The 25,438-nt window shown below is 36.7% G+C and overlaps 8 protein-coding genes and 1 long non-coding RNA gene across 13 annotated transcripts in view; 6 read left to right on the top strand and 3 right to left on the bottom strand.

The window, feature by feature from the left end:
* Positions 191-5,407, bottom strand: LOC104792902 (protein RETICULATA-RELATED 5, chloroplastic). Of its 4 annotated transcripts, none has more exons than XR_769124.2 (9): positions 4,686-5,407; positions 4,471-4,600; positions 3,826-4,356; positions 3,551-3,658; positions 2,807-3,355; positions 2,558-2,671; positions 2,239-2,418; positions 1,489-1,571; positions 191-962 (listed from the first exon to the last, which is right to left on the bottom strand). XR_769124.2 is itself a non-coding variant. In XM_010519161.2 (8 exons), the coding sequence occupies exons 1-7, from the start codon at positions 5,312-5,314 to the stop codon at positions 2,272-2,274; spliced, it is 2,208 nt and encodes a 735-aa protein (XP_010517463.1). In that variant the 5' UTR covers positions 5,315-5,407; the 3' UTR covers positions 1,578-1,700; positions 2,239-2,271. The 4 variants fall into 4 exon arrangements, 2 of the variants coding, with proteins under 2 accessions (XP_010517463.1, XP_010517462.1); XR_769125.2 differs by having other exon boundaries at positions 1,489-1,568; XM_010519161.2 differs by lacking the exons at positions 191-962; positions 1,489-1,571 and adding an exon at positions 1,578-1,700.
* Positions 405-1,022, top strand: LOC109133371 (cytosolic sulfotransferase 17-like). The gene has a single exon (XM_019246420.1). The coding sequence runs from the start codon at positions 405-407 to the stop codon at positions 1,020-1,022; it is 618 nt and encodes a 205-aa protein (XP_019101965.1).
* Positions 5,809-7,539, bottom strand: LOC104792899. The gene is made up of 2 exons (XM_010519158.1): positions 6,662-7,539; positions 5,809-6,584 (listed from the first exon to the last, which is right to left on the bottom strand). The coding sequence occupies exons 1-2, from the start codon at positions 7,507-7,509 to the stop codon at positions 5,945-5,947; spliced, it is 1,488 nt and encodes a 495-aa protein (XP_010517460.1). The 5' UTR covers positions 7,510-7,539; the 3' UTR covers positions 5,809-5,944.
* On the top strand, positions 8,388-9,318 carry LOC104792898 (PRA1 family protein B2-like). The gene has a single exon (XM_010519156.2). The coding sequence runs from the start codon at positions 8,480-8,482 to the stop codon at positions 9,107-9,109; it is 630 nt and encodes a 209-aa protein (XP_010517458.1). The 5' UTR covers positions 8,388-8,479; the 3' UTR covers positions 9,110-9,318.
* Positions 10,203-11,474, bottom strand: LOC104792897. Of its 2 annotated transcripts, XM_010519155.2 has the most exons (7): positions 11,362-11,474; positions 11,243-11,269; positions 11,006-11,124; positions 10,845-10,890; positions 10,712-10,758; positions 10,486-10,600; positions 10,203-10,398 (listed from the first exon to the last, which is right to left on the bottom strand). In XM_010519155.2, the coding sequence occupies exons 1-7, from the start codon at positions 11,389-11,391 to the stop codon at positions 10,297-10,299; spliced, it is 486 nt and encodes a 161-aa protein (XP_010517457.1). In that variant the 5' UTR covers positions 11,392-11,474; the 3' UTR covers positions 10,203-10,296. The 2 variants fall into 2 exon arrangements, with proteins under 2 accessions (XP_010517457.1, XP_019102038.1); XM_019246493.1 differs by lacking the exon at positions 11,362-11,474 and having other exon boundaries at positions 11,243-11,318.
* Positions 11,530-12,808, top strand: LOC104792896. The gene is made up of 3 exons (XR_769123.2): positions 11,530-11,631; positions 11,721-12,007; positions 12,137-12,808. It is a non-coding gene; the product is annotated as an uncharacterized LOC104792896 (long non-coding RNA).
* LOC104792894 (laccase-5) lies at positions 17,499-20,153 on the top strand. The gene is made up of 6 exons (XM_010519154.2): positions 17,499-17,681; positions 17,769-17,920; positions 18,003-18,247; positions 18,339-18,467; positions 18,680-19,648; positions 19,767-20,153. Exons 1-6 carry the CDS (start codon positions 17,574-17,576, stop codon positions 19,895-19,897), a joined length of 1,734 nt encoding a protein of 577 aa, XP_010517456.1. The 5' UTR covers positions 17,499-17,573; the 3' UTR covers positions 19,898-20,153.
* Positions 20,908-24,680, top strand: LOC104792893 (ribosome biogenesis protein BOP1 homolog). The gene is made up of 14 exons (XM_010519152.2): positions 20,908-21,144; positions 21,243-21,369; positions 21,516-21,658; positions 21,761-21,915; positions 22,008-22,125; positions 22,218-22,485; positions 22,578-22,686; positions 22,772-22,874; positions 22,951-23,101; positions 23,187-23,319; positions 23,399-23,505; positions 23,608-23,672; positions 23,806-24,355; positions 24,452-24,680. Exons 1-14 carry the CDS (start codon positions 20,989-20,991, stop codon positions 24,535-24,537), a joined length of 2,271 nt encoding a protein of 756 aa, XP_010517454.1. The 5' UTR covers positions 20,908-20,988; the 3' UTR covers positions 24,538-24,680.
* The window catches only part of LOC104792892 (dehydration-responsive element-binding protein 2C), a 2,493-nt gene continuing 2,163 nt past the window's right edge, over positions 25,109-25,438 (top strand). Inside the window, exon 1 of the mRNA XM_010519151.2 lies at positions 25,109-25,321. Coding sequence (XP_010517453.1) covers positions 25,299-25,321 — 23 coding nt within the window. The 5' untranslated portion in view covers positions 25,109-25,298. The remainder of the gene's footprint in view (positions 25,322-25,438) is intronic.

Genomic DNA, 25,438 nt, shown 5'->3' with positions numbered 1-25,438 from the left:
AAACCTACTCGTTTCAGCGAGCCCGAAGAACATGGCTTCCAAGTTTGAGTTATTGGGTCGTAAACCTCAGTCCATAACTCGGTGGATACGTACTTCTTGCTGCAGCCTCCGCGTACATAAATCCTAACGTCAAACACATCAGTGTATGCTGCTTTTCGAGCTACACGCGTTTTGGGGAGTCGACGCCAGTGGTGAGAGTTGCAACCGAGAAGATACACTCTCCGGCTTCTTTTTCCCTTTACGACGGTTCCCCCGATTATGTAAATATCCGAGCCAAGTGAGACGACGGCTGAGAAGCCCTGACCTCCTCCATTCTCCGACACAGCTCAACATCATCGTCATCTTCTATACAAGACCTGGATCATCTCAATCCCCATGAGGTCGTGCCTTTCTTGGAGATCGAGATGTTTGGCGAAAACCCGTCCAAGGACATAACAGAGATCTCTTCTCCTAGGCTTTTCAGCACTCATCTTCCTCTCTCTTTCTTGCCGGAGACTGTCAAGACCTCAGGCTGCAGAGTCATTTACATAACTCGCCACCCAGCAGACACTTTTGTCTCTCTCTGGCACCTCCACAACAACAAGTTCGGGACAGAGATCTCGATCCGACAAGCCTTCGAGGAGTTCTGCAAAGGCCTTGTCCCGGCTGGTCCCTACTTTGAACACGTCCTTGAGTTCTGGGAAGCAAGAGACCATGTGATGTTTGTCACTTACGAAGATCTGAAAGCAAACCCGGAAGAAACCGTGAGGAAGATCGCCGAGTTCTTGGGGTGTAAGACAATAGTGGAGGAGATCGTGAAAGAGTGTAGCTTCGAGAAGCTGAGGAGTACAAGCAAAGAGAGAGGAGAGGGAGTTCACTGGAGCGGAAATAAGTATGACATGTTCTTCAGGAAAGGTATGGTCGGAGATTGGAAGAATCATCTGACACAAGAGATGATGAAGGAGCTTGAAGACATTGCTGACCTGAAATGGAGAGGGTCTGGTTTGGATCTCAACATTTTCTATAGAAGTGCTTCACAATAATCATGCAGTTTATGTCGTTGTTGGGTGGTGATAACTCTCGTAGTTAACTATTTTTACGTGTATCCCCTAGAATTTCCTATTAGAATGAATTCACTAAATAACATTGTATCAAGACTTGAACCATCGAGAACCTAATAAATGGATACTTAAACTAATTTTACCACCGTACATGAGACGAATCATTATGTACCTATTTTCCTCACCATACGTGCAACTAAAAATATATAATGCAAGTAGATGTTAAACACTGTATGTGCGTGAACAAGAGCATGCAATCTCAACAAATGTGAAGGTGTGTGCACTGTGCACATATATGAAGTTACATTCTTACAGATTCTACAGTTAAACGAATCGCATATATGACAGAGATTTATATATCCCTTTATATAACACACATCTATGTTCCACTAGGATAAAATAACGATGGCTATTCATTTCCTAACCAACAGAGAAATGCAAAACGTACCTGCCTCAAATTGTATTGAATGTTCGTGTACATACTTTGATGACTACCCTTTGTCTGCTGCATCAAACAGGGTCTCAAAACTGCTGGAAATGACAAACCAAAAGCATGACACAGTAGTATCACATTATCAGAAACTAACAAGCATTACCACAAAAGGCCTGAATCACCTTTTACATGATACATGTACTCAACATATCTACGTAGACGGATTCCTGAAATTTTTTATCTACCAGTTAGATAGACTCCAAGAGCGAAACCAAGAAAGTGGTAACTGGTATGCCATCTCCAGCTATGTGTTATTGGGTTTATATTTCATATTAGTAAATTCTAAAGAGTAACGACATTTTCTCCCCTGGTACAAGTGAAAACCATTGCAGATTGCCTTGCAAATAGGTTAGTGAAATTCTTATTCAAAAGTCATCATCACCGCAAATTACTACAGGCAAGTTCTTCATCTTACTATCTGTCAATCCTATTCATACTGACTTCAAAAGGTATCGTCAGCTTACAGCTTATGGCACTGTATAGTTCAAAACGATACACCCCGACTAAACATGTGAATTGATGACAAAGTTGCAAAGAACAATGAAAGAAAAAAAACTCTTGTATCCACTATCATGGCAAATCAACGTGACTAATTGAAGAAATTATATTCACGAATCATTTTTTCCCATAAGCTACGATACAAAATAGAACTCAAATGAATATACATTTCCCTCCAAACGATCAAAAGGTATTATAAACATTTACCAGTTGGTACCTAGTCGCACAGCCGCATAAATATCATTGATTCTTGAGATCATCGATACTTGCTTCTTCAGTAGTACTGTATTCGACTGTAGACTGGTTCAACGCCTCGGGGAGTTCATTGGAAGTTGTGACACTTTTCTGAGTTTGCAGACCCGTAGAGCGCGCAAGATCAATCCATTGCTGCGTTTTATGAAAAAGTTGCAATGAAATTAAAGGATATTTCAAAAATTAATCAAAACAGGAATATGAGATGTTTGGCTTGAAGGAAAAAAGAGACAAAGAAGTCAAGAAGAGATCATGGTACAGGCCTAAGTCTGACCTGAGTTCCAAAGTACGAGTTAGCTACTCGAACAACAAATGATATCATGTTTACAAGTAGAGGTTGAGAAGAAAGCTCGTCCGAAATGCGATGCTCTATTAAACCAGCAATTATCTGCAATTGAAGGTAATATGATTTTAGAGGCAAAAATTCAAAGCATATTAATCTTCATCAAAAGGCCTTCCTTGGCTAATATGCAAAAGCATAATATCTATTGATGTGGATGTAAAGCACCGCACATCATCATACCTGATAACGAATATTTGAAGATGTTCCCAGATAACCTCCATACACAAGAGCCGTCTTCAGCATAGGAGACCTCTTTGCTTGTTCACCAACACCCAACTCTGGTTTAATGAACTTTCGTATTGCATACAAAGCATTCGAAGATCCCACAGCTGCAAAACTGGAAACAACTCCAACACCAGCAAGTTTCAAGCCACCGACAATAACTGAAGCAATCCTAAGATTCAGAGTCCACTCTTGTCCACCAAGACTTTTTTGAAATGCATTGTCAGGTATGGATCCTAGGAGGCCTCTTAGGGCATCTATGCTGTTTGGCCCAATTGTCTCATCAGCATATGAAATAAACGACAAGGTTGGTGCAGGCAGCCAAACTGTGAAGAAATCAACAACTGATGCTCTCACACTATCAGTTATAACATAGTCGAGTTCTTCAAAGAAATTTTCTTTCCGCTTCTCATATTGAGCTACGAGTGTTGTTGTTATCGATATCGCTTCTTCAATAGCTAATCTATTCAGGAATTTGGGATCTGCCAACAACCTTTCTCGGAAACCCTGTAACAAAGAGGATCATCATAATTAGGGTTTTACTAACCAGTTGAAGCCATTATTAACTCTGGCTAGAGAAGATACAGGAAAACGTAATATACCATGGAAGGATACAAAAGCTAACACATTATTCAGCGAAAAGCATAGAATTTCGAAGACAAAATTTCACTTAAGGAATATCTTTCAGAAAGGCTGTACTACCTGAAACCGTTGTGTAAGCTCTGAAATAAGAGGATACTGCTCCAAATCAAAGAAATTTTGCAGAATCTCAGGTGACACCAGACCAAGGTCTAATCCTTTTTGAATGTCCTGGAACAATGGAAAAATTCTATCAGCATAAAACTCATGACATAAAAAGCAAAGTGAGCAAAAGAGATAGGGCAGAACAAACTGAGTGTTTAATGAAGAACGGCAGATGCAGTAAGTAATAATCATACAGAGAAAGAGTCTCATCAAAGCAATCAAAGAAAATCAACCTGAGGAAGGGCATCTCGTCTCCTACCAGCCGCATTCATTACCCGAGCGATTTCTGCTCGGTCAAAGCAGTTTCTGCTGCAGGGTCTGGCCGCAGAATACCACAAGAAATCAGCAACTGGAGATTCACCCTCTTTCCGCAAGAACTGTCTTTCAGGATCAAGTAATACAACAAGTTGACTTTTCTTCGGAATCTTCCTCGAGATCCTTGCCGGCAAACCTGTTCCTCTTGACCCATACTCCACATGGTTTGCCCCTGTCACCACTAACAGAAAACCAGTCCCACCTTCATCTGCAACTGCTTGTAAAATAACTTGCGACATTGTATGATCTTCAACAACTCTTGCTTGCGCCGACAAATACGAGCTCGGTCCAAACGGAACAATCTGTGTGAGGGGATTTATATTGAGCGTAGAACTACGTGAGAAGGACGTAAACCCTGAGATAAAGCCTGAACCCGCAGGAGGAGTGTATAATTTACGCTCAGACTCTGAAAGACCACGGATTCCCTCAGCTTGGACAGTTCTCAAAACCTGCATCAAATTAAACAATAAACAGCTAATTCTCATCAGGCTGACAAGAACGAATGCATATTCTCAGTAAGGCTACCATCTTAACACCCAAAATACACAGTAAAGTAAGACTACCTTGAGCGGAGTGCCACAAGCAATGAGTTTAACTGCGTTATCTCGACAGTAGCTTAAAAGAGGCTCATACTCTTGCCAACGTTGAGACGGCCAATGTGAGACATACGACTTCAATACTTCTCCATCCATCCTGCAACCAATCCAAGAACAATTGGAACACACTGCAAATATACAGAGAAGCAAAGATTAAATTCATTCACAGCTAAGACGCAAACCTCTTATCCATGAATTGATTCAACTGTTCCTGCAAATCAAGAGGAAAAGCTTCCAATGCAAGAGATAGCTGACGATCGCTCTCTACACATCGCTTCCTCAAATTCCTAACGATTTCGAGCTCGAGAACCTTATCATCTCTTGTAGGCACTTGTTCCGCTTCACCGAGATACACAATCCTCGCATTCAAAAGCTTCTCCCAGACTCTCTTCTTATCTTTCCCAACAGCCATCGGCTCACCAAGCACCGACGCGTCATAGATTCTAGACACTATCGCTTCTTCCTTCTCAACAGAAACAGGCGGAGGAGGAGGAGCAGCAGAGACGGCAACAGGAGGAGGAGCTACTGATTCCGCAATAGTCTCAGCAGCGACGGCTGAGGAAACAGAAAAAAACATCGAAGCAGCTGCGGCGAGGAGCGGTGGCGCGACGAGAATTGCGCGGCGAGTGAAGGCAATTTGAGAGGAGGAGACATCGGAATCAGAATGAAGGCAAAGAGTGACGACGTTTTTCGTCTTCTTCTGGTTGTTAGCTGAGAAGTAGCTAATCGGAAGCTGGCCGCGGAAGCTCGGAAACGTGACGGAGAAAGAAGAAGATTGAGAAGCAAAGAGCCCAATCGTAGTGGGCTTCATTGGTTACACGTCAGCTTTTTGCATCGCTCACCAGAATGAGAAGAGGAGAATTGAGACATTTTTTTAAATTATTATTTGTCATCATCTCTCATGTGGCTCTTGTTTTTTCGTCTGTTTTTATTTTTAATATACACAAATTTTATTTTATGCTTGTATCCACCAAATTATACGAATATTGTTAAAATATAAATATATGGATAACGATGATCGAAATAAAAACTATGGACTATATGCGACTTTGTTATTCTTTTACCAAAACGTTTTTTTCCATGCCGGTTAAGTCATTACAAACGTTTTGACATGTAATTCTTATCTGGTTAGAGATAATAATACGCTTTTCAAGAAAAGAAAAAATATCATAGTGATGGGATTCATGTTTCCATATGAGACGACGTGAAGATAAAGATAGCCACGTATCTTATGTGTATGATACAAACTTCTTCTCAAGATCACAATGATATTTTTCTGTTGTTCTATCAAAAAAAAAAGAAAAATGTCGGTTTCTAATTTCACCAGTTCAATTAACGTTTATTATGTTACAAAATTTACATCTTTTAAACACACACAAAATAAAAGAAACAAACTAGAGGAATATATAGTGCAAAGGGATAGAGTAAGAAAAGAAACAATCTAAGGAAGATTGAGGTAAAGCATCTCCTTAAATTCCAACTTTCTAGTATCACTATAAAACGTATGATGCTTGTTAGGCCAATAAGTCAACCAAACGCAACCTTTAACCTCAAACTCCATTACTTTCCCAATTGCCGTTTTATCAACCTTCCACAATACGCTTTGCCCGTAGCTATCTCCTGCGAACACAACTCCTCCTTGCTTCGTGAACGGTCTAAACGCGCTCGAGTACCGGTTCTTGAACCAAGCTCGAGGGTTCATCCTCGATACCTTCGACGGTTTAGAAGATGAAACTTCTCTTCCATCGTCTAGGTCATGGAGAAACCAAGTGAGATTGGCGCTGTAACCATGCACCCATTCCTCGAACTTCCATGGCTTCATGCTTTTTGTTGTCGTCTCGTTGGCTGAGACTTTGAGTCCAAAGAACGTGTTTGGTGGGTCTATTGCTGCTTCTATGCCTTTCTCTACTTCGAATTCTGTCAATGGGTTTTCTGATGATTTTTGTACTGAGACCATTAAGATGTTGGATTGAATCGTTGGCGTTAGTTGCAATGATATTCGTGACGGAAAATGTTTTTCCTCTGTTCCCATGCCGCGGTCCGATAGAAGCTTCTCGTTCACAAGTCTAATTATGTCGCACCTTATTATAAAATATGAACAAATTAACTTTGTGTACTTATCATTAGTATTACTATACACACAATTAATTTTACGTACCTGACGTTATCAATATTAACTGCGATGTTAAACCACTTTTCACGAACGTAAATCTTGTGGTTGAATTGGATCACACCTTCGAGTTGATGATAGTTGAGCGAGAAGAACAATCTCTCGTCGTTTAAAGCACTGTTTACGCTCTCCATTTCCATTGCTACCAGAGGACAATACATATGAACTTTCCACAAACCTTGAGTCGAGAAAGCATATGAAAACAATGGAGAAGGAGACTTGAGATGCTGAAACGCTTTGACCTCGATGATCCAGTTGGTTATCGCAAGATTTAACGATCTCATCCATTGTTCTTCAAGGTTAGAGCCTAGTTGCACCATGAGCAACTTAGAGCCCTTCCTTGACCTACAAGTTACTAGCTGATCTTTCACCGTTTTGAGACAAGTTGTTCGAAGGCTCGTGGGCGCTTCATAGATGCAGATGAGGAACACGAAAGTGAAGAACGCGAGGTTGAACACGTCTTTGAGGTTAGAAGTGGAGCCTAGGTTTTGTATTTGGATTGAACAAGTTCTCTTGACGTTGTAGTTGAGAACTACGTCGACAAAACCCATCAATAGGGTAGAGATGATATTTTCATTGAGGAACGTATTTGAATTAGTGTTAATGGTTCTGAAAGGTTTTGAAACAAAGAGAGATATAGGATTCTTGAAGTTGGCTACTATGGAGAAGGTGAAAAAGTTTGGAGATTTAGGAATACAAGTAAGAGAAAAGTTCAAAGATGGGTGTGATGAATTTGGAGTGCAAATACACATGGATATTGAATTCCTTTTCCACTGAGAGAGAGGAGGAAGATTTTGAAGCCAAGCAAACGCATCAGGTGAGTCACAAGAAGCCATTAAAGAGCAATTTTGAGTATCTAGTTGTCGTTCTAGATGTGTGGTATATGGACTTAGCAGACTAGATATTTAATGTATATATAGAGAGAGAACATTTTGATGAGTGGAAGAAAAGAAAAGGAAGAGAAAGATTCGCTTCTTCTGTTTTTTCAAAAAGTGAAGCTAAAGAAGTAAACTAATTTTTGTTTGAATGTAAAGAAGTAAACTAATTGGATTAGAAAGATATAAAACAACGAGAATGATTGCTTTTCTTCGTCTGGAAGATATAAACTTAAGTGTACAAATCGTTCAATACAAAAGCATGAGTTGTTTTACGTATAACAGAAAAGATAACAATGATTAAGTAAGTAATCCTGGAAATGATTGGATAACGTACAAGGAAGAATGATTATAGATTAGCTAGCCCGTTTAAAGGGAGATAATTATTTGTTGAATGTATAAAGTACGTGCTGATTAAAGATTCTTCTATATGTGGATCTCAACCCGAATTTCCAATAAATATTCTTGATTAGGCCGAAGAATATTATTATTCGATGTTCCTGCTACTCGATAATGTTTTCTTTTCCCTTATCTACTTATATATATGTTTCGATATGCAAGTTAATACATAAGACGAACTTGTATATACTTTTACAGTAATTACATTGTATATTATTTTCTTGTAGCAACCTAAAATCTAGAAGATTGAACTTACACTAAATTAAAAATATTTCAAATAAAATAAAGTAGAATAAACTGTTTTTATTAGGGGTTTCGTGTTATATCACCACTCAATTGCGCCATTAACTCCCAACTTTATTTGATTGGGCTTCTTCCAACATTAAAGGCCCATTAAAGTTAGGCCTTTTAGAATGATCTAACGCGGTTTTGCCGCAGACTTCAGTTTCCACTTTCCACTAAAATCGGAAACACACAAGAAAAAATTTATACTCACTCCGCCGCACACACACACTCACCGACACCACCAATAATGTCATCTTCTCCGGCGACTCTCCCCGTCACCAATCAGCAAGCTACTCAATCTCAACCACCGATCAATTCCCACGCCTTCCGGACTTTCCTCTCGCGTCTCTCCTCCTCTCTCCGCGAAAGCCTCTCGCAGCGCCGTCCATGGCTAGAACTCGTAGATCGGAGCTCATTCGCTAGACCTGACTCTCTCACCGATTCATTCACCCGGATCCGTAAGAATCTCGCCTACTTCAAAGTCAATTACTCCTTAATCGTATCCTTAGTCCTCGCCTTCTCCCTCCTCTCGCATCCGTTCTCGCTCCTCGTACTCCTCTCTCTCTTAGGCTCATGGATATTTCTATACCTCTTCCGATCTTCCGATCAGCCTTTGGTTCTCTTCGGACGTACTTTCTCAGATCGCGAGACCTTGCTCGCTCTTGTTTTGACTACGATCGTGGTTGTGTTCATGACGAGCGTTGGATCTTTGTTAACCTCGGCGTTAACGATTGGGGTCGCGATTGTTTGCTTACACGGTGCGTTTAGGGTTCCGGATGATTTGTTCTTGGATGAACAAGAGGGTTCTGCTAATGCTGGATTGCTCTCGTTCATTGGTAACTCTGCTGCTGCTTCTGTTGTTGCAGGACGAGTTTGATGGTTTTTGGTTTTATGTAATTTTAGTATAGTTTCAATATGAAAGATCTGTGTAAGAGTTAGATCTAAAGAATGCATTTGTTCTGTTTTGTTTTGTTTCGTCACAATTCGGAAAGTTTGGAGATGGATACTTCTCAATTATTATTGCCTCACTCACACTGTAAGATCCCATCTACTTTAAATCAATTTGGTACTCTTTTGTTGCTGTTATTGCTAATTTAGTGAAGAATATAGTGTGACTCATAACACATTATCTATTAACTGATGATGATGGTTTCTGAAGGGTAAGCATTCGTGTAAAAACTACATCCAACATATTAGTTGAGCTGCATGGTTAGACTGATAAATTATGTTTAGCTGCATGGTTAGCAACATTGGTGTACAAGATCGCTGATATACATACACGTTTTGTTCGAGGATTCGGTCTAAAATTCTCGGTTACCAAAAACAAATTGAAGATTCGGTCTCCTGAATTGTTTTTCTTTTGGGGGGGGGGGGGGNGGTCAAAGTCATTGAGTTGCTTCTTCTTTAGATATAATATAGGTGACCTGTTTCCAATCTTCATTACATAAGAAATATATTCTTGGAATGAGTTGTCTTGTGAAATATTTTCTCAAGGGGTTCTAATTATTGGTGAGAGATAAAAAAAAAAACATTTAGGTACTAACCATTAAATCGAAAGAATAATAGTTTTTGATATCTTCTTATGTAAAGAAGATTATCCTACTTGTAACGAGAGAGGGTTTGACAAATTGACAACAAATTGTGAAGCTAGTTAGGGTTCGTACTCACTTTTGACTAATGAAATTAAGATTTAGAGGAAACCATTTCGCATGTTCTTCTCATGGTATTTAATATAATCAATCAAGAAATTTTATAACAGTTCAAGATATCGTCAGCGTAGCTCAAAACATGTGATGTCAGAGGACACTAGCTAATTCCACCAAACACAATTACGAATTACTTGTTCACCAATCAATGTCCCCAATTTTCGTCTCATGTAATTCTCTTTTCTTTAACAACATGATGATGTTAGCTTTACTTTGTTTAAGATATATTAATTTTGTTTGCGTAAGGATACACGGTTTTTTTACTCTTCTTTAAAAGTATTAATTAAATCTTTAAGGATAAAGCATTTTCATTTGTGAAACTTATGTTTGTGTTTGCGTTTATATATAGAATACATCTTTAAACGTTATGGTCTTGTGTGGTGGCATTGTCCATTGAAGATTGCCCGTGCTCAGTCTGTCCCGAGACTCCCTTCAGCATCTCTCCGCGAGAGATTGATTCCTTGAAGTGGGGTGAACATGAAAAATGTGATAGAAGAAGATGTGTACGCAGTTAATACAATTTGGAACGCGTGGAAGAATCTTTTACCTCTCTGCGCCTCAGCCTCTCTCTCATCACATTGCCCCAACCTATGGAAATCTCACATCTGAGTATCTCCAATTCGTAGTAATTTAGACCGTCGAGCTCTTTACCATTCAATCTCCTAGGAGGATGAAAGAAAACATATTATATTACATATATGATGAGTAAAGAAATTAATGAAAAGGCAGCAATGGAAAAAGGAAAGTGTTAATGTGTCACATGCATTACTTACTCGTTCAGAAGCCGGAGTCTCTCGATTTCGCTCTTCATGTTTTGCAGCTGCAAGAACAAAAGCACTGTAAAAGAACAAGAACAAGAAAAGAAAATGACAGGAAGTGAATTAAATAGATCATGCATGCACTAACCAGTGCTTCACGATCATGCTCCTCTTGTCCTTCTCCAGAGACAGAGCTGTGTCAAGACAACTTTAAAAAATTAGAAACTAAGATCCATTAATTGGATGATTCATCTTCGGTAACGAATTAGCCAACAAAAATAGTCTCTCTATATGCAAAAGCGTTTTTACCTGATCCGGAGCTCTCTGGCCTGGTTCCTCAAGTTTTTTCTTCTTCTCAATAAAACAAATTCACTCTCAATTCTGTTTTCGTCGCCCCATTTTAACCCCGTATAGTCTGGATCTGCTTCCTTTAATTAGGGAAAAGGAGGAGATGAAACACACTCAAGATAATGTAGAAGTAATCCAAAAAAAAAAAGCAAAAAAGAGAACCGAGTTCAGGATTAATGATGTAATTAAATCTCTTACCTCCTTGGCTATCAACTTCATTTCCGCCTGTAATAGCAAAAAAAAAACATTACAACCATAATGCATGGGTGTCAAGTGTCACAGGAAATGTTCTAAAAAAAAAAAGACGAAATAATTACTTTATCAGCTTGGCGTTCCACGGTGACCATGCCCTACGCCAACTGCTTTTCAAGGGACCACAGCTCGGGGTAAGTCAGATCGTCTATCATTTATCGGTTCTAACCTAAACACTAATATATGAATCACCTATAAATATCCTCAGGAAACACATAAATCCAATCATCAATCATTCACCATTTCTCAAATACAAAGTTAGCAAGTAGCAAATAAGGACTATTCATACAACAACGTTTGGTGAAACCTTTGACATGATACTCGATGATGCCAAGGTAAGTATAAAGATCTTATATTGTTGTATACATACACATTCAGCAGTATTCATGATCATAAATCTAACCTATGGTTATGTCATTTGCAGGGTACAAAGTTCACCCTTATGTGAAAAAGGATATGATGAACCGGGTCCTCAAATTCAAGAGGAGAAGTCTTGCAATTTAAATTTGAATTCAATATTCGAATGTACCATCTGATTTTACATGAAATGTTGAGATTAGAGGTTAGAAGCAACTCTGACCTCCTTATCCTTCTATGTGTGAGTTGACAGATCGACATGAACTTGAAAGACATGTAGGCTGAGAGAACCAGCCAAAATAATAGTATTACTTGACAATCAAATGACATAATCTCTTTTAACTTCATAATCCGGTAAGTCTTACAATATAGCCATCTAAAAATGTCTAAACTTTAATATAGAGAAACCATCAGACATTTATTTGTAAGCTTTTTATTTTATTTATACCTAAAGCCTAACTGATGTTCTGTCACTACTACCAGTTATTGCCCAACAAATATACTATGAGCAATCGATCTATGCAAAATTCCAATTCGATGAAGAACTAGGACATATCAAAGAATTGGGATTCTAAAGCATCAAGCAGTGAGAGAGCTCACGAATTTGGAGGGCTCTTCTCCTCGAGAAGAAGATGCCTCAAATGCATCTTTGGGGACGGAAGTGGAGAGAGATCTCATGGCAGTGTTTGCTCTTTAGTTGCTGACGGAGACAGAGATGAATGCAATTGTGAAAAAAAAAAATGTATTGACATAGTTATATGGATTATATAGCATAATCAATAATATCCAAAAAGCTTACAAATATATGTATAGAATCAAATCAAATTAAGAAGTAGCAAACTCAATGAGAAAAAGAGTTCTTACACAATCGGAACTAGAAACTGAGGACTAACCTTGAAGATATAAAGAGTAGATCTTTCCATTCTGGTAACCATTCGTGATGAGATGAGACAAAATCGGAGGCATAGAATCATTATGTATAACATACATGATTGGATGAAGAGAACATGATTGGTTGATCCAGTGGAGGAAGGTGGTTAGAAACGGCCTGTTGGTAGAAACGAAGAAGATTGGTAAGGGACCAATTTTGATGGTCACGGGGGAGGAACCGAGGAAGAGAGGAGGAGGAGGAGGAACCGAGGAAAATGACTTTACAATGACTTTAGGTTATGTCTCTGTTCCGCTGATTTTTTGTTTTGCCCCAACTCAAAAATAATAACAAATCTTATTATAATCATACATATTATATGACTATAGTATGTAACCCATGTAGAAAAATTGTTTTCTGCTGTACCTCGATCATATTTAATTGTTTTATCTTTTAGATTTACAAATATTATTGTTAAAAATACGTATTATGACACCAAATTAGATTACAAGTATATTGTTAAATAATACTTATTATTATTCATGTTTGTTAAAAAAACGTAATATTATTCAATCTTAGACTAAAAATATTTATAAGTGTTGAAATAATAGTCAAAAAGGAAAACATTTTTATGTTTAAAATTATTTCTTATTAATATTAGTTTTTTGCTTTAACTATATATATTATATAAATTATAAAGGTGATACCTTTCAAAAAAACCAGAGATAGTGATTTAGTAAGATGTCTTTAATCCTATAAACACAAGTAGAGCAGATACGGACATACTATATAGTATATACTACAATAGGATAGTTTTCTGCGGGTTACATTTTTTCTAATTTATTGTAGGACGAATCAAGCATGCCTGGTTGAAATTATTAAACTAATACTAAAATTATGAACTTATTTTATATATTATATATTTCTAATAATAATTTGGAATTAATTGACATATAGATTATATCCATATTTACTATACGAATTACAAAATATACCGACCTACAAAGAAGAAACAGTACTACACAAAAAAAAAAATTGAAACACAATAAAAAAAAGAAAATGTATTAAAACACAATACGGTGTTCAAAAAAAATATATTAAAACACAATAAAAAAAAAGTAAACCAACACTAAAATTATGAAATTATTTTAGATATTGTATATTTCTAATAATAGTTTGGAATTAATTAATATATAGATTATATCCATATTTACTATACGAACTACGAAATATACCGACCTACATAGAAGAAACAATACTATACAATAAAAATAAATTAAAACATTGTATTTTTGCTTTTTTTTTTTGTTTGCTATTACTTGCTAGGATTTGCTATTACTTGCTAGGATTCATGTGGTATACCGACTAGGATGAGAGACGAAGAAGCTCTCTACAACGCACTGTCATTGCTACCTTTATTTTTAAAACGGGTCAAATACGAATAAAGAGTATGTGATGTAAACTACTACACCTACAAATCATCTTAGTATAAATTAACACATTTAGTTTGATATAAACTAAAAATCATTTTGGATACATCACGGGTTAAAATCTATATTACATTAATAACCTTATATATTATATCTGACATGCACAAACAATACATATATATTTGTTTTTGTACATATAAGTTATATTTAATTTATAGCCTAATTTATAAAACATAATTAAGCTTCGTCCCGCGGTACACAGCAGGTTCAAACGTAGTATATGTTATTTAAAAAGAAGTGGTGTAATCAGAGAAAAATAATATCTATGACAAGTAATGCATGTCGACTTTGAACTTAATTGCATAAAGGTATGGCTAATTTCAAAACATGTGATGTCATTTTCAGAGATTTAGCACATAGAGAGGTTAAAGATACCAAAGAAGAGGACACTAACTAATTCCACCAAACACAATTACGAATTTCTTGTTCACCAATCAATGTCCCCAATATTCCTCTCATGTAATTATCCTTTCTTAACAACGTGCGTGATGTTAACTCTTTTCCAATTTTATTACCTTTCGGATCGATATTGTTAAAGATTATTTAGTTTACATAAGGTTACAGGGTCTCGACTTTTCAAAAGTATTAACTAATTCTTCTAGGATAATCAGTTATCACAATAAAATTAAACTTTGTGATAAATTTCGCTGAAATTGTGATGTTTTCCTAATACAGAACTATTATGTTTCAATTTTTTTTTTTTTTTTTTTCATTTGCATTTGAAAACCATGATATCAATTCTTTAAATTAATATGGTTTCGAGTATGCTCTAGCTTATAAATTATTGGTAATAAATTCTGTTTAATCATATAAATTATAGTTTCTTCGGATATGTGTATACATGTTGGTGTAATGCTAGCTAGAATTCGGTGAAAGAAAACGTGTTATTGTTCAGACAATAATATAGGGGTTAACAAGAAGTGAATTAGGCGGTTAGACGAATCATCTTGTTTAACTCAAAACATATTTACTTTTTCAACATTTACGAAACAATAATCATTTTTACTTAAGTTTCAAGCCAATCTTATAGAACCATTTTGAACCAAATATATATTTTTTTCTTTTTCTTTTTGCGTTAATAATAATATTTATCTTGGACGTGAGGATGCTACGGTTGATATAATATATTTAATAAGCTTTTTCATAACAAGGCTTTATATTCTTCATCTTCATAATTGAATGTATCATACATGTGAATGTTTATCAACTTTTACATGTACCGTGTATTATTTAATTTGCAATGCATGCTTGGTTTACTCTTTCTTGTTTCACCCCGCCCCATATACTCAATATTGTATATATTTTTCATCCCCAGACAAACAGGTAAACCTAAAAAAAGAGAGGCAAAACATGGTATCGAAAGGTTGACCTTTTGTTATGTATAATTTTCTGTTTGTGTAAATATGAATACAACATTGAGGTTTTCCAAATTCAAATTGGGTGGGGGTTAAAACTGTTACGGACAAGCCACCTAATCCCTAAAATTGACCACTCGTCCTCATAAATTAGTTTTCTTTTCTAAGAGTAATAATGAAACATAAAAAGTATGTTCGTTTAAGCTTTTTTCAACAATATTATGAGAACTTGTATTTGGGTGATGATACAACGGTGACACTAACACAAACTAGCTAGATCCTATCATAATTATATAATCGTTTAACATTTATGACAAGATCATAAAAACAAGTTTTCGCTAATAATATATGTTTTTAATCTAATTTATATACTTCAATAGCTTCACTTGATTATGTACGCCAAACTCATATTGCACAAGTGTTGATATAAGTTCTGACAATATTTCTTACTTTTTTGTGTAATTATATTCAACCTTAAACAATAAGTTGATATATATGGTTATTGGAAGATCCACCACACTTAGATTTTTTTGTAAGTTTAAACAAAATTGGTTCACATTAATAAAACAGGAAAATGGATGTTTTTTATTAATGTGAACCAAATGTATAAAGGCCAGCCAGACAAAAGAAAACATCCAGTTTTATTATTTCATCTCGTTAGTTCCTTGAAGTTTCATATTTTGTTTAAAATTTTGAACCAAAAGTATAAATTTCTCAACAAACATAACCTTAAACTCGATCTTAGTAAACTATTTAATCGATTTAATCAGCTGGCAGCGCTATAGTAACTGTATTTAGATCGGATATATTATTTATTTATTTATATATGTATACATATATAACTAAAGTTTCTAAACTTATAAAACTCGTGAAATGAGAAAAAAGAGTAAAATACAGTAATGACTGAGACATGCGCTTAATTCGTCTTTGATTAGGTATAATACTGTTGAATGTAGGTGGCCACATAAAAGATTAAAGAAATACTACGTACTACTAAATTCTATTTATACACGTTTTCCATCTTTGATTTAATTTATATGAATAATTGAATATCAATGTTTGGGAACATATTTTTCAAGCTTAATTACGTTTATAAACTATGATCAAAATCAAAACATTAAACTTTTTCAAGAATACAAATGCTAAAATCAAAATTTGGAATTCTAAAAAATACATGTCTATTTGCAACGAACTTTTGCAACGGAGACATCCGTCACAAAAAATATAGCGATGTATTAGTGACGACGGGCTTGCGGCGATCCACAAGTTAATTAGCGTGGTAAATACATCATAAACTAATGATGAATAAAATATTGTAAAACATATACTAAAAAGTTAACAACGAAGTAGCCAAAGGTTGCATTAAAGTGTTACAAATTCTTCGGTAAAGTTTATGACGGATAAAATCCATAACAAGTAGCCATACACAGTTCTTATTTTCCAAGACCGAACATTCCCAACTAACGGGATCAAGATCCAACTAATAATGAAAACGACTAGCATTACTATAATGGCAAAGATCTTATCCTAAGCCTATGTATTAGGAAAATGCCAATTAAAACTGTCCAATCTTGGATTTTATGATGTAGGGGGCATGCAGGTTAATTGCTGCGCCTGGTGAGCTTGATCTTAATATAGATAGAGAGTTCACAAATCACACAACATTGCGTACTTATGTTTTGTTGGCAACCAGTGTACACATCTCAAATATAATATTTTGATCCATTTTAATGGGGTCCAAAAAATATTTTTAATAGAGTAATTTATTTGTACTATGTTTATGGCAATTATGGAATATTACATCCAAAGTCAATAGAAAAAGCGTGTTAACCAAGAATTGAAGAGACGTAATTAATCACCATTCCAAAAAAAAGGAAGAAAAAAATTGTTTCACTCGGTGATTATTTGTTTCGTCTAGGACCCAGTGGGTGCAACTACTCTTTCTAGTGTTGAACCAAGTTTTGGCCTTCAATTAAATCAAAACCTAATCCTCCAACCGTAAACAACATATTTCTCGTAAAAGAATCATATACAAATATAACAAAGAAAAATACAAATTGACTAGATAAATATATATATTCACCAAGTTTTTGAAAATGTATTCTTTTGTCTCCCTATATAAACTCTATAGCATTTCATTCTTATTCCCAACCCAACACTTATCTTCCACACTTCATCCAAAACCGAAGTTTATCGAAATCGCACCGATGGAGATCGCCAAGAGCCTCGTCTGTTTTATCTCTTTGGCTGTTGTTCTTCTCTTCACTTCCATGGCAGAAGCCAATGTTGTTAAAGCACACCACCACGAGTTCATCGTACGATCTCATTTCAAATATTTTTAAGTTGTTAATTAAAATGTAAATGAAGATGTATGCTTACATGTCTATATGTTGTTCATGCAGATACAAGCGACGAAGGTGAAGAGACTATGTGAAACACACAACAGCATAACGGTCAACGGAATGTTTCCCGGTCCAACACTTGTAGTCAACAACGGTGATACTCTCGTCGTCAAGGTCATTAACCGGGCCCGGTACAACGTCACAATCCACTGGTAAGATGCGATCAAACCACACTCGCTGTTATATATGATGAATTCGTCGTCCACGATATTAAACGGTATGATGTCTTTGCAGGCACGGTGTAAGGCAAATGAGAACCGGTTGGGCTGATGGACCGGAATTCGTGACCCAGTGTCCAATCAGACCGGGATCAAGCTACACGTACCGGTTTACAATTCAAGGACAAGAAGGTACACTTTGGTGGCATGCTCATAGTTCATGGCTTAGGGCAACTGTCTACGGTTCACTCCTCGTCCTTCCTCCGGCTGGTTCCTCATACCCATTCCCAAATCCTCACCGCAACGTCCCTCTCCTTCTCGGTACAATTTAAATCAAATCCAAAATCATGATTAATAAAAAAAACAATCATATAATTTGATTTTGACCTTTGGTAAAATATGATTCTTTAAGGTGAATGGTGGGACGCAAATCCGGTTGATGTATTGAGAAAATCTATACGAACCGGAGGAGCTCCAAGTAACTCCGACGCTTACACCATCAATGGTCAACCTGGCGATCTCTATAAATGCTCTTCTCGAGGTTTTACTCTCTTTTTCTTCAAATAAGCTTTTCCCATATTCATATTTTTGTTTTCCCTGTTTTTCCCAACTGTCATAACTGAATTTGGTATATTTTAGTCAAATAAATACTTTTGAAGAAAAGAAAACACACACACACACACATTAGCTCAAAAGACTAAAAAATAAGTATATTAATTAGAATTTTTATAATTTTTTTTTTTTTTGTGACAGATACGACAATAGTACCAATAAATGTTGGTGAGACTATACTATTACGGGTAATAAACTCCGCGTTGAACCAGCCGTTATTCTTCACGGTGGCTAACCACAAGCTCACGGTGGTCGGAGCTGACGCATCTTACTTGAAACCTTTCACCACCAACGTGATTGTCCTCGGCCCGGGTCAAACCACTGATGTCCTCATAAAAGGTGACCAACCACCAAACCGCTACTACATGGCTGCAAGAGCTTACCAAAGCGCCCAAAACGCACCGTTTGGTAACACAACCACAACCGCAATCCTACAATACAAAACCGCACCTTGCTGCGGTGGTGGAAGCGCCAAGAACGGTATCAAACCAATCATGCCTCTCCTCCCTGCCTACAACGACACAAACACAGTCACACGTTTCAGCCAAAGTTTCCGGTCACTAAGACGAGCCGAGGTTCCGACAGAAATCGACGAGAATCTATTCGTAACCATCGGACTCGGTCTCGACAACTGTCCCAAGAACTTCAGATCAAGAAGATGTCAAGGTCCTAACGGCACACGTTTCACTGCATCGATGAACAACGTTTCGTTTACTCTTCCAAGTAACTACTCACTCCTTCAAGCTCACCACCATGGTATCCCCGGAGTCTTCACAACTGATTTCCCGGCCAAGCCTCCGGTGAAATTTGATTACACTGGTAACAACATAAGCCGGTCTCTCTACCAACCTGATAGAGGCACTAAGCTATACAAGCTCAAGTATGGTTCAAGAGTTCAGATTGTTCTTCAAGACACCGGTATAGTAACTCCTGAAAATCATCCCATTCATCTACACGGCTACGATTTCTACATTGTCGCCGAGGGTTTCGGTAACTTCAACCCCAAGAAAGATACCGCGAAATTCAATCTCGAAGATCCGCCTCTTAGAAATACTGTCGGCGTACCTGTTAAGGGTTGGGCTGTCATCAGATTCGTAGCAGACAATCCTGGTAAGCCTAAATTTATATTACAAAGAAAAAACTTCAAAAACTTACATTAGAGAGTGTCACTTTTCTAGTTGACCGGGACTAATTAAATTTAATTTTGTGTACAAATGAATGAAAACAGGGGTTTGGATAATGCATTGTCATCTAGATGTACACATTTCTTGGGGACTAGCAATGGCTTTCTTGGTTGAGAACGGGAAGGGAGTTTTGCAGACAATGGAACAACCTCCTCCTGATTTGCCCGTCTGTTAGGGAGTTGTTCAAGATCGATCATCTCTGTAACATAAAACCACATTATAGTTTTTTATCTTATATTCAATTGTTTTTTGTTGGTTATAGAATTAAACCGAGTTGGACCAGCACCCTTAAATTTCAATTTTTTTTCGATTACTGTTGTATTCTTTTGACATTATAGTAGTACCAAATCAAATGCTTGCTAAGAGTATCATGAAATTTGATTTTCTCATTTTTTTTTCTTTATGCGTATTTGAATCATATTCCTTTGATATTTCGAAATGTTGTATTTGATGACTAAGGGAATGAAATAGATGTGTTAGAATGTTTGTTGAGCTAGAAAAAAATCTAATTGTTTCCATAATCAGCCAGGAAATTAAGCGACCATAAACAACAGATTCTTTTGGCGTAATATTTGGCTGAGTCAAAATCGAGGGCTCAACCACATGTAGAATATTTGAAGTTGTAAAGGGAAGAAACTTATCCTAATTCGAGGATTTGCTTTATTGATGAATATTATTCTTTTACGTAACATTGTATTACTTGAGAATTGAGATGATAACGAAATTAATTGAAAAAGATAAGTGTTTTTTTTTTTTCTTTTTCTCAGAATTGAAAAAGATATGTGTCAGTGTAATGAAATGACATAAATAAAAAAGTGGCTGGGAATAAAATTAGTTGAGCAGAAAAGTTGGAGGACAAAGTGATATTGATTGAATCATAACTTCGACATTAGCACAGAAGAAACAAAAGTTGTCATGACTTTGTGAGTATTCTAACAATCTAACAAATAATAATCATTCTTACACATGCATGTTTTTCTTTGATTCAACCCGAATCAAAGACTGCTATTACTTTCTACGGCTTTACCTCTATCACTTTTCACTATTTCATTGAAACAACAACACAAAGGTGTCAATCGTCTTCACGAAAGGCCCATTAATATATAAGCCCATTATTGAATAGGCCCATATACTATTGCGACTTGGAACCTAAAACCCTAAATCTTTTTTTGTTTGTCAAACAAACCCTAAATCTTTGTTCCTCATCTGCCACCTTTAAATCTACTAATTTCGTCTCAGACGAAACCACGCCTCCGGAAAGCTCCGATGACGAAGAAGAGCAAAGGAGGTAAAGAAGATAAGACGGCGATAGAAACCAAAAGCAAAAGCGTTTCTGGGAAATCTCAGAAACAGAAGAAACCAGTTGAGAAGGAGGAAGAACTGATACAAGAATCTGGAACTGATTCTGATTACGACGGTGATGTATGTATTCTTCTTTTCCTTACTCCTTTTGCGTTTATTTCTGCATTTGTGTTTATTCTGTTTGTTGTTGTTGTTGTTGTTGTTGTTGTGATTTTTAGAGTTTGTCCGGATCTTTGAATTCGGATGATTTCGACTCCGATATCTTCGAATCAGAGGATGATGTAACACAGGGAGGAACAGAAGAAGACGGAGGAGATGGTGAATCATCTCAAGACGAGCTGCTTGGTAATTGCTTGTGACTCTTCTTCAGGATTGAAAGCTTATTACTTTAGATTTATTAATAGTTTTGTTTGAAAATACTCGAGCTTTTTATATATGGTAATGTAAATTCAAGTATGAGAGATTAACTATGTCTGGCTGTGATACTGCAGATCACGAGGGCTCAATTGATAGTGAGGATGGTGATGATGGAAGTGAGCAAATAGATAGTGACAATATTGAGGAAGAAGATGGGAGTGATGAAGCTTCTGATCGAGATGAAGCGGTTGAAGAGAGCGATTCCTCTGAAGATGAGGTTTGATTGATGCTTTTCCTCTGTTTCGTATTAGGCTTTGGAACTATCTTTTCTCCATTTTTCAGGCGAAAGTGTATTTATTTATATGTCTTTGATCTCTAGGTTGCTCCTAGAAATACAGTTGGGGATGTTCCGTTGAATTGGTATAAAGATGAGAAACATATTGGTTATGACATCACTGGGAAGAAGATTACTAAAAAGGAAAGACAAGACAAACTTGACTCTTTTCTCGCAAGTATGGATGACTCTAAGAATTGGTTAGTTGGAAAACTTGTCTCTTTATTTGTTATGTAGTTAGTTATCAGCATTATGCTGATTATATATATATATATATATATTTGGGATTTAGGCGCAAAATTATTGATGACTATAATGACGAGGAAGTGGAGCTGACTAAAGAGGAGAGCAAGATGGTTCGTAGATTGCTCAAAGGGCAAGCTCCACATGCTGACTTTGATCCATATGCGGTATGTATGTTGTTTTTTGTGTAGCCGTTTTATACTAATGGTGTACCAGTTACTTCAAAATGTGACCTTTTGATTGATTCTCTTGGGACCAGGATTATGTTGACTGGTTCAAATGGACTGATGCAATACATCCACTCTCAAGTGCACCAGAGCCCAAGCGAAGGTTCATCCCTTCAATATGGGAGGCTAAAAAGGTTGTTAAGCTTGTTAGAAGAATCCGGATGGGGTTGATCAAGGTTAAAAAGCCTGAAGAAGAGCCTGAAGAAGGGCCCGTTCCATATCTTTTATGGGACGCTTTGACTTCTGATCAAAAGAACAAGCATTTAACTTATATTCCTCCACCCAAGCTAAAATTGCCAGGTGAACATTGTTTGCTGACTTTCTGTTGCTTCTCTGCTTTTCTTAGGAATTCCACTTTTCCAAGTTTTAATTTGTACTACTTGGCCTTCCAGGACACGAGGAGTCATACAATCCTTCTTTGGAATATATTCCAACAGAGGAGGAGAAAGCCTCGTATGAATTGATGTTTGAGGAAGATCGTCCAAAACTCATTCCTACCAGGTATGTAATAGTTTCGCTTATTATACTCTGTTGTATTTTCTTTGGTTTTAGCTGAATCCTTATGATAAAATATGTTTGCGCATAGGTTTACATGTCTGAGAAGCATCCCAGCGTATGAGAATGCACTGAAGGAGTCTTTTGAACGTTGTTTGGATCTATACCTATGTCCGAGAATTCGAAAGAAGAGAGTGAGGACTTATTTGATCATTCTCTTGGTTTCTTCTTATTTTCCTGTATGGATTCTCACGTGTTTCTTTTCTCCAGATAAACATCGATCCTGAATCTTTGAAGCCGAAACTACCTAGTAGGAAGGATCTTAGACCCTATCCTAACTCATGTTATCTTGAATATAAAGGCCATACAGGGGCTGTTACCTCCATATCCACTGATAGTTCTGGCCAGTGGATAGCCTCAGGTATTTCAATTGTGTTTTCTTCAATTTCAACAATCTCTTTTTTTGTTTTCAAGATGCCAATGATGTATTCTTTTTTTCTTCGAAGGTTCAACTGATGGATCTGTTCGTATTTGGGAAGTGGAGACTGGTAGGTGTCTTAAGGTCTGGCAGTTTGATGAAGCTATTAAGTTTGTGGCTTGGAATCCTCTTTCCAGTCTTCCAGTTTTAGCTATTGCCATGTGAGTTAGGATTTAATGATTCTGCTTTTGAATTTACTATAACTGTCTATTATGAAACCTTCTAATCTCACATTTTTAGGGGACGAGATTTGTTTTTCCTGAACACCGAACTTGGGAATGATGAGGAACAGGAAGTTATTAAAGAGATGTTTCACTCAGGCAACATTCCAGAACCAGAAGCGTCTGGTAAGTATCTTAAAAAAACCATCATCATCTCGCAGATGATTGTGATGAAATTCCTAATGATAAATTCTTTTTGGGTTGATATATTTTGTACGATATCTATAGTTGCTGCAATTGTAACCTGGCTATCAGATGAGTTGTATGGAGGGATCAAAATCAGACATTTTAAGGTACATTTCTGCTAAATATCCTCTCTTTTTATTTGGGACAAATTGCTAAAGATCCTCTTTTAACAGTGATATTACATGGAGAAATTTTAACGGGTTTGTTCACTTTTATGTTGGTTTATAATATTTTTTTCAGAACATATCATCCATAGACTGGCATCGAAAAGGAGACTATCTCTCAACAGTGATGGCATCAGGCGAAACGCGAGGAGTGGTACTGCACCAACTCTCGAAAAAGAAAACACAGAGGCTCCCGTTTAAGATCCGTGGGCTGCCAGTCTGTACACTATTCCATCCAAGCCTATCTTACATATTCGTCGCGACAAGAAAGGACGTGCGTGTTTACAATCTTTTGAAGACAGGCTTGGCCACCAAAAAGCTTGAGACGGGAATGAGAGAGATCTCATCCATGGCTATTCATCCAGGTGGTGATAATTTGATAGTAGGAAGCAAAGAAGGGAAGATGTGTTGGTTTGACATGGATCTGTCTTCGAAACCGTACAAGACGCTAAAGAATCATCCAAAAGACATAACGAATGTGGCAGTTCATAGATCATATCCGTTGTTTGCTTCTTGCTCAGAGGATTCAACAGCTTACGTATTCCATGGGAAGGTGTATAATGATTTGAACCAGAATCCTCTGATTGTGCCGTTGGAGATTCTAAGAGGTCATTCTATTAAAGGAGGTCAGTTTTTACTCCTTAAGAATACATACAACATTGTAATTATAGTTTTACTGGACTGTTAATATATTCTTTTTTCTTTTCTTTTTTTGAGTACAGGAGTCTTGGACTGCAAGTTCCATCCAAGACAACCATGGCTATTCACCGCAGGCGCTGACTCAATAATCAAACTCTATTGCCATTAAAATGGTTCTCAAACCAAACGTATTTTTGACAATTTTTCATATCTTTTTCTTTCTTGTTGTATTCACTTATCTTACATTGCTTGGAAATTGCACTTTAAATCGATTATGTAGTAGTTTTAATGACAAAGGTACAAGTTTTGTTATGATCGAATTATTTATTAAGATGTCTAATTTGTAGGGTTTCCAAAAGTTTATACGGAGTTGTTGTTGAAGTTGCAAACAGTTATCCTCGAAGTAGTTGTAGAGAAAGGAAAAAAGGATTGTCACTTGAAAGGCTAAAAACTGGATTATCAAGACTTGGAACTCTATGACTAATCAAACGGTAATGATGTGGCGTTTTTATCAAAACGGGGGGGGGGCAAAAGAGGGAAGTTTACATAGAAGCTCTGAGGATAAAATAGTCTAAAACGCGTCAAATGGTTAACTTAGGCCCAAAGCAAAAGAAAATGGATCCAGCCGAACTAAAATCAGGAATCCGGAACGTTCGAGCGCCACGTCATTACCAAAATATCTGAAATATCTTCTAAAAGAGTTTTTTTTTTTTGTAATTTTATATAAACGCTTCTCCTTTAACAATCACAAATTTTTTGTTTTTTTGTTTGGTTAAGTAGAGACCCTTGCTTCCTTCTCTCTCTGCTTACGAAAAAGCTATCACCTTTGCTACTACTACTACTACTTACTGTTACATTCAATCCTTTGTGTTCTTCGTCGTTCTTGCGTTTCAGGAATCTTAATCTGAATCTTCTGCTACTTTTTCTTACATGCCGTCGATGATTGTTGACAGGTTTGTTTTATCAAACATTTTACCCTTTTTTTGGTTTCTCAATCGGTTCGTGTTTTTGTTTTCGTCTCAATCTATATCTGATTCTTCTGTATGTTAGGTTTTTAAGATTTTGTTTCT

Source organism: Camelina sativa, chromosome 6, assembly GCF_000633955.1.
Source record: "Camelina sativa cultivar DH55 chromosome 6, Cs, whole genome shotgun sequence".
In the NCBI taxonomy this organism is placed as follows: domain Eukaryota; kingdom Viridiplantae; phylum Streptophyta; class Magnoliopsida; order Brassicales; family Brassicaceae; genus Camelina; species Camelina sativa.
The sequence above is the reverse complement of the archived record's forward strand: the minus strand, read 5'-3'. Positions and strand labels throughout refer to the sequence as shown.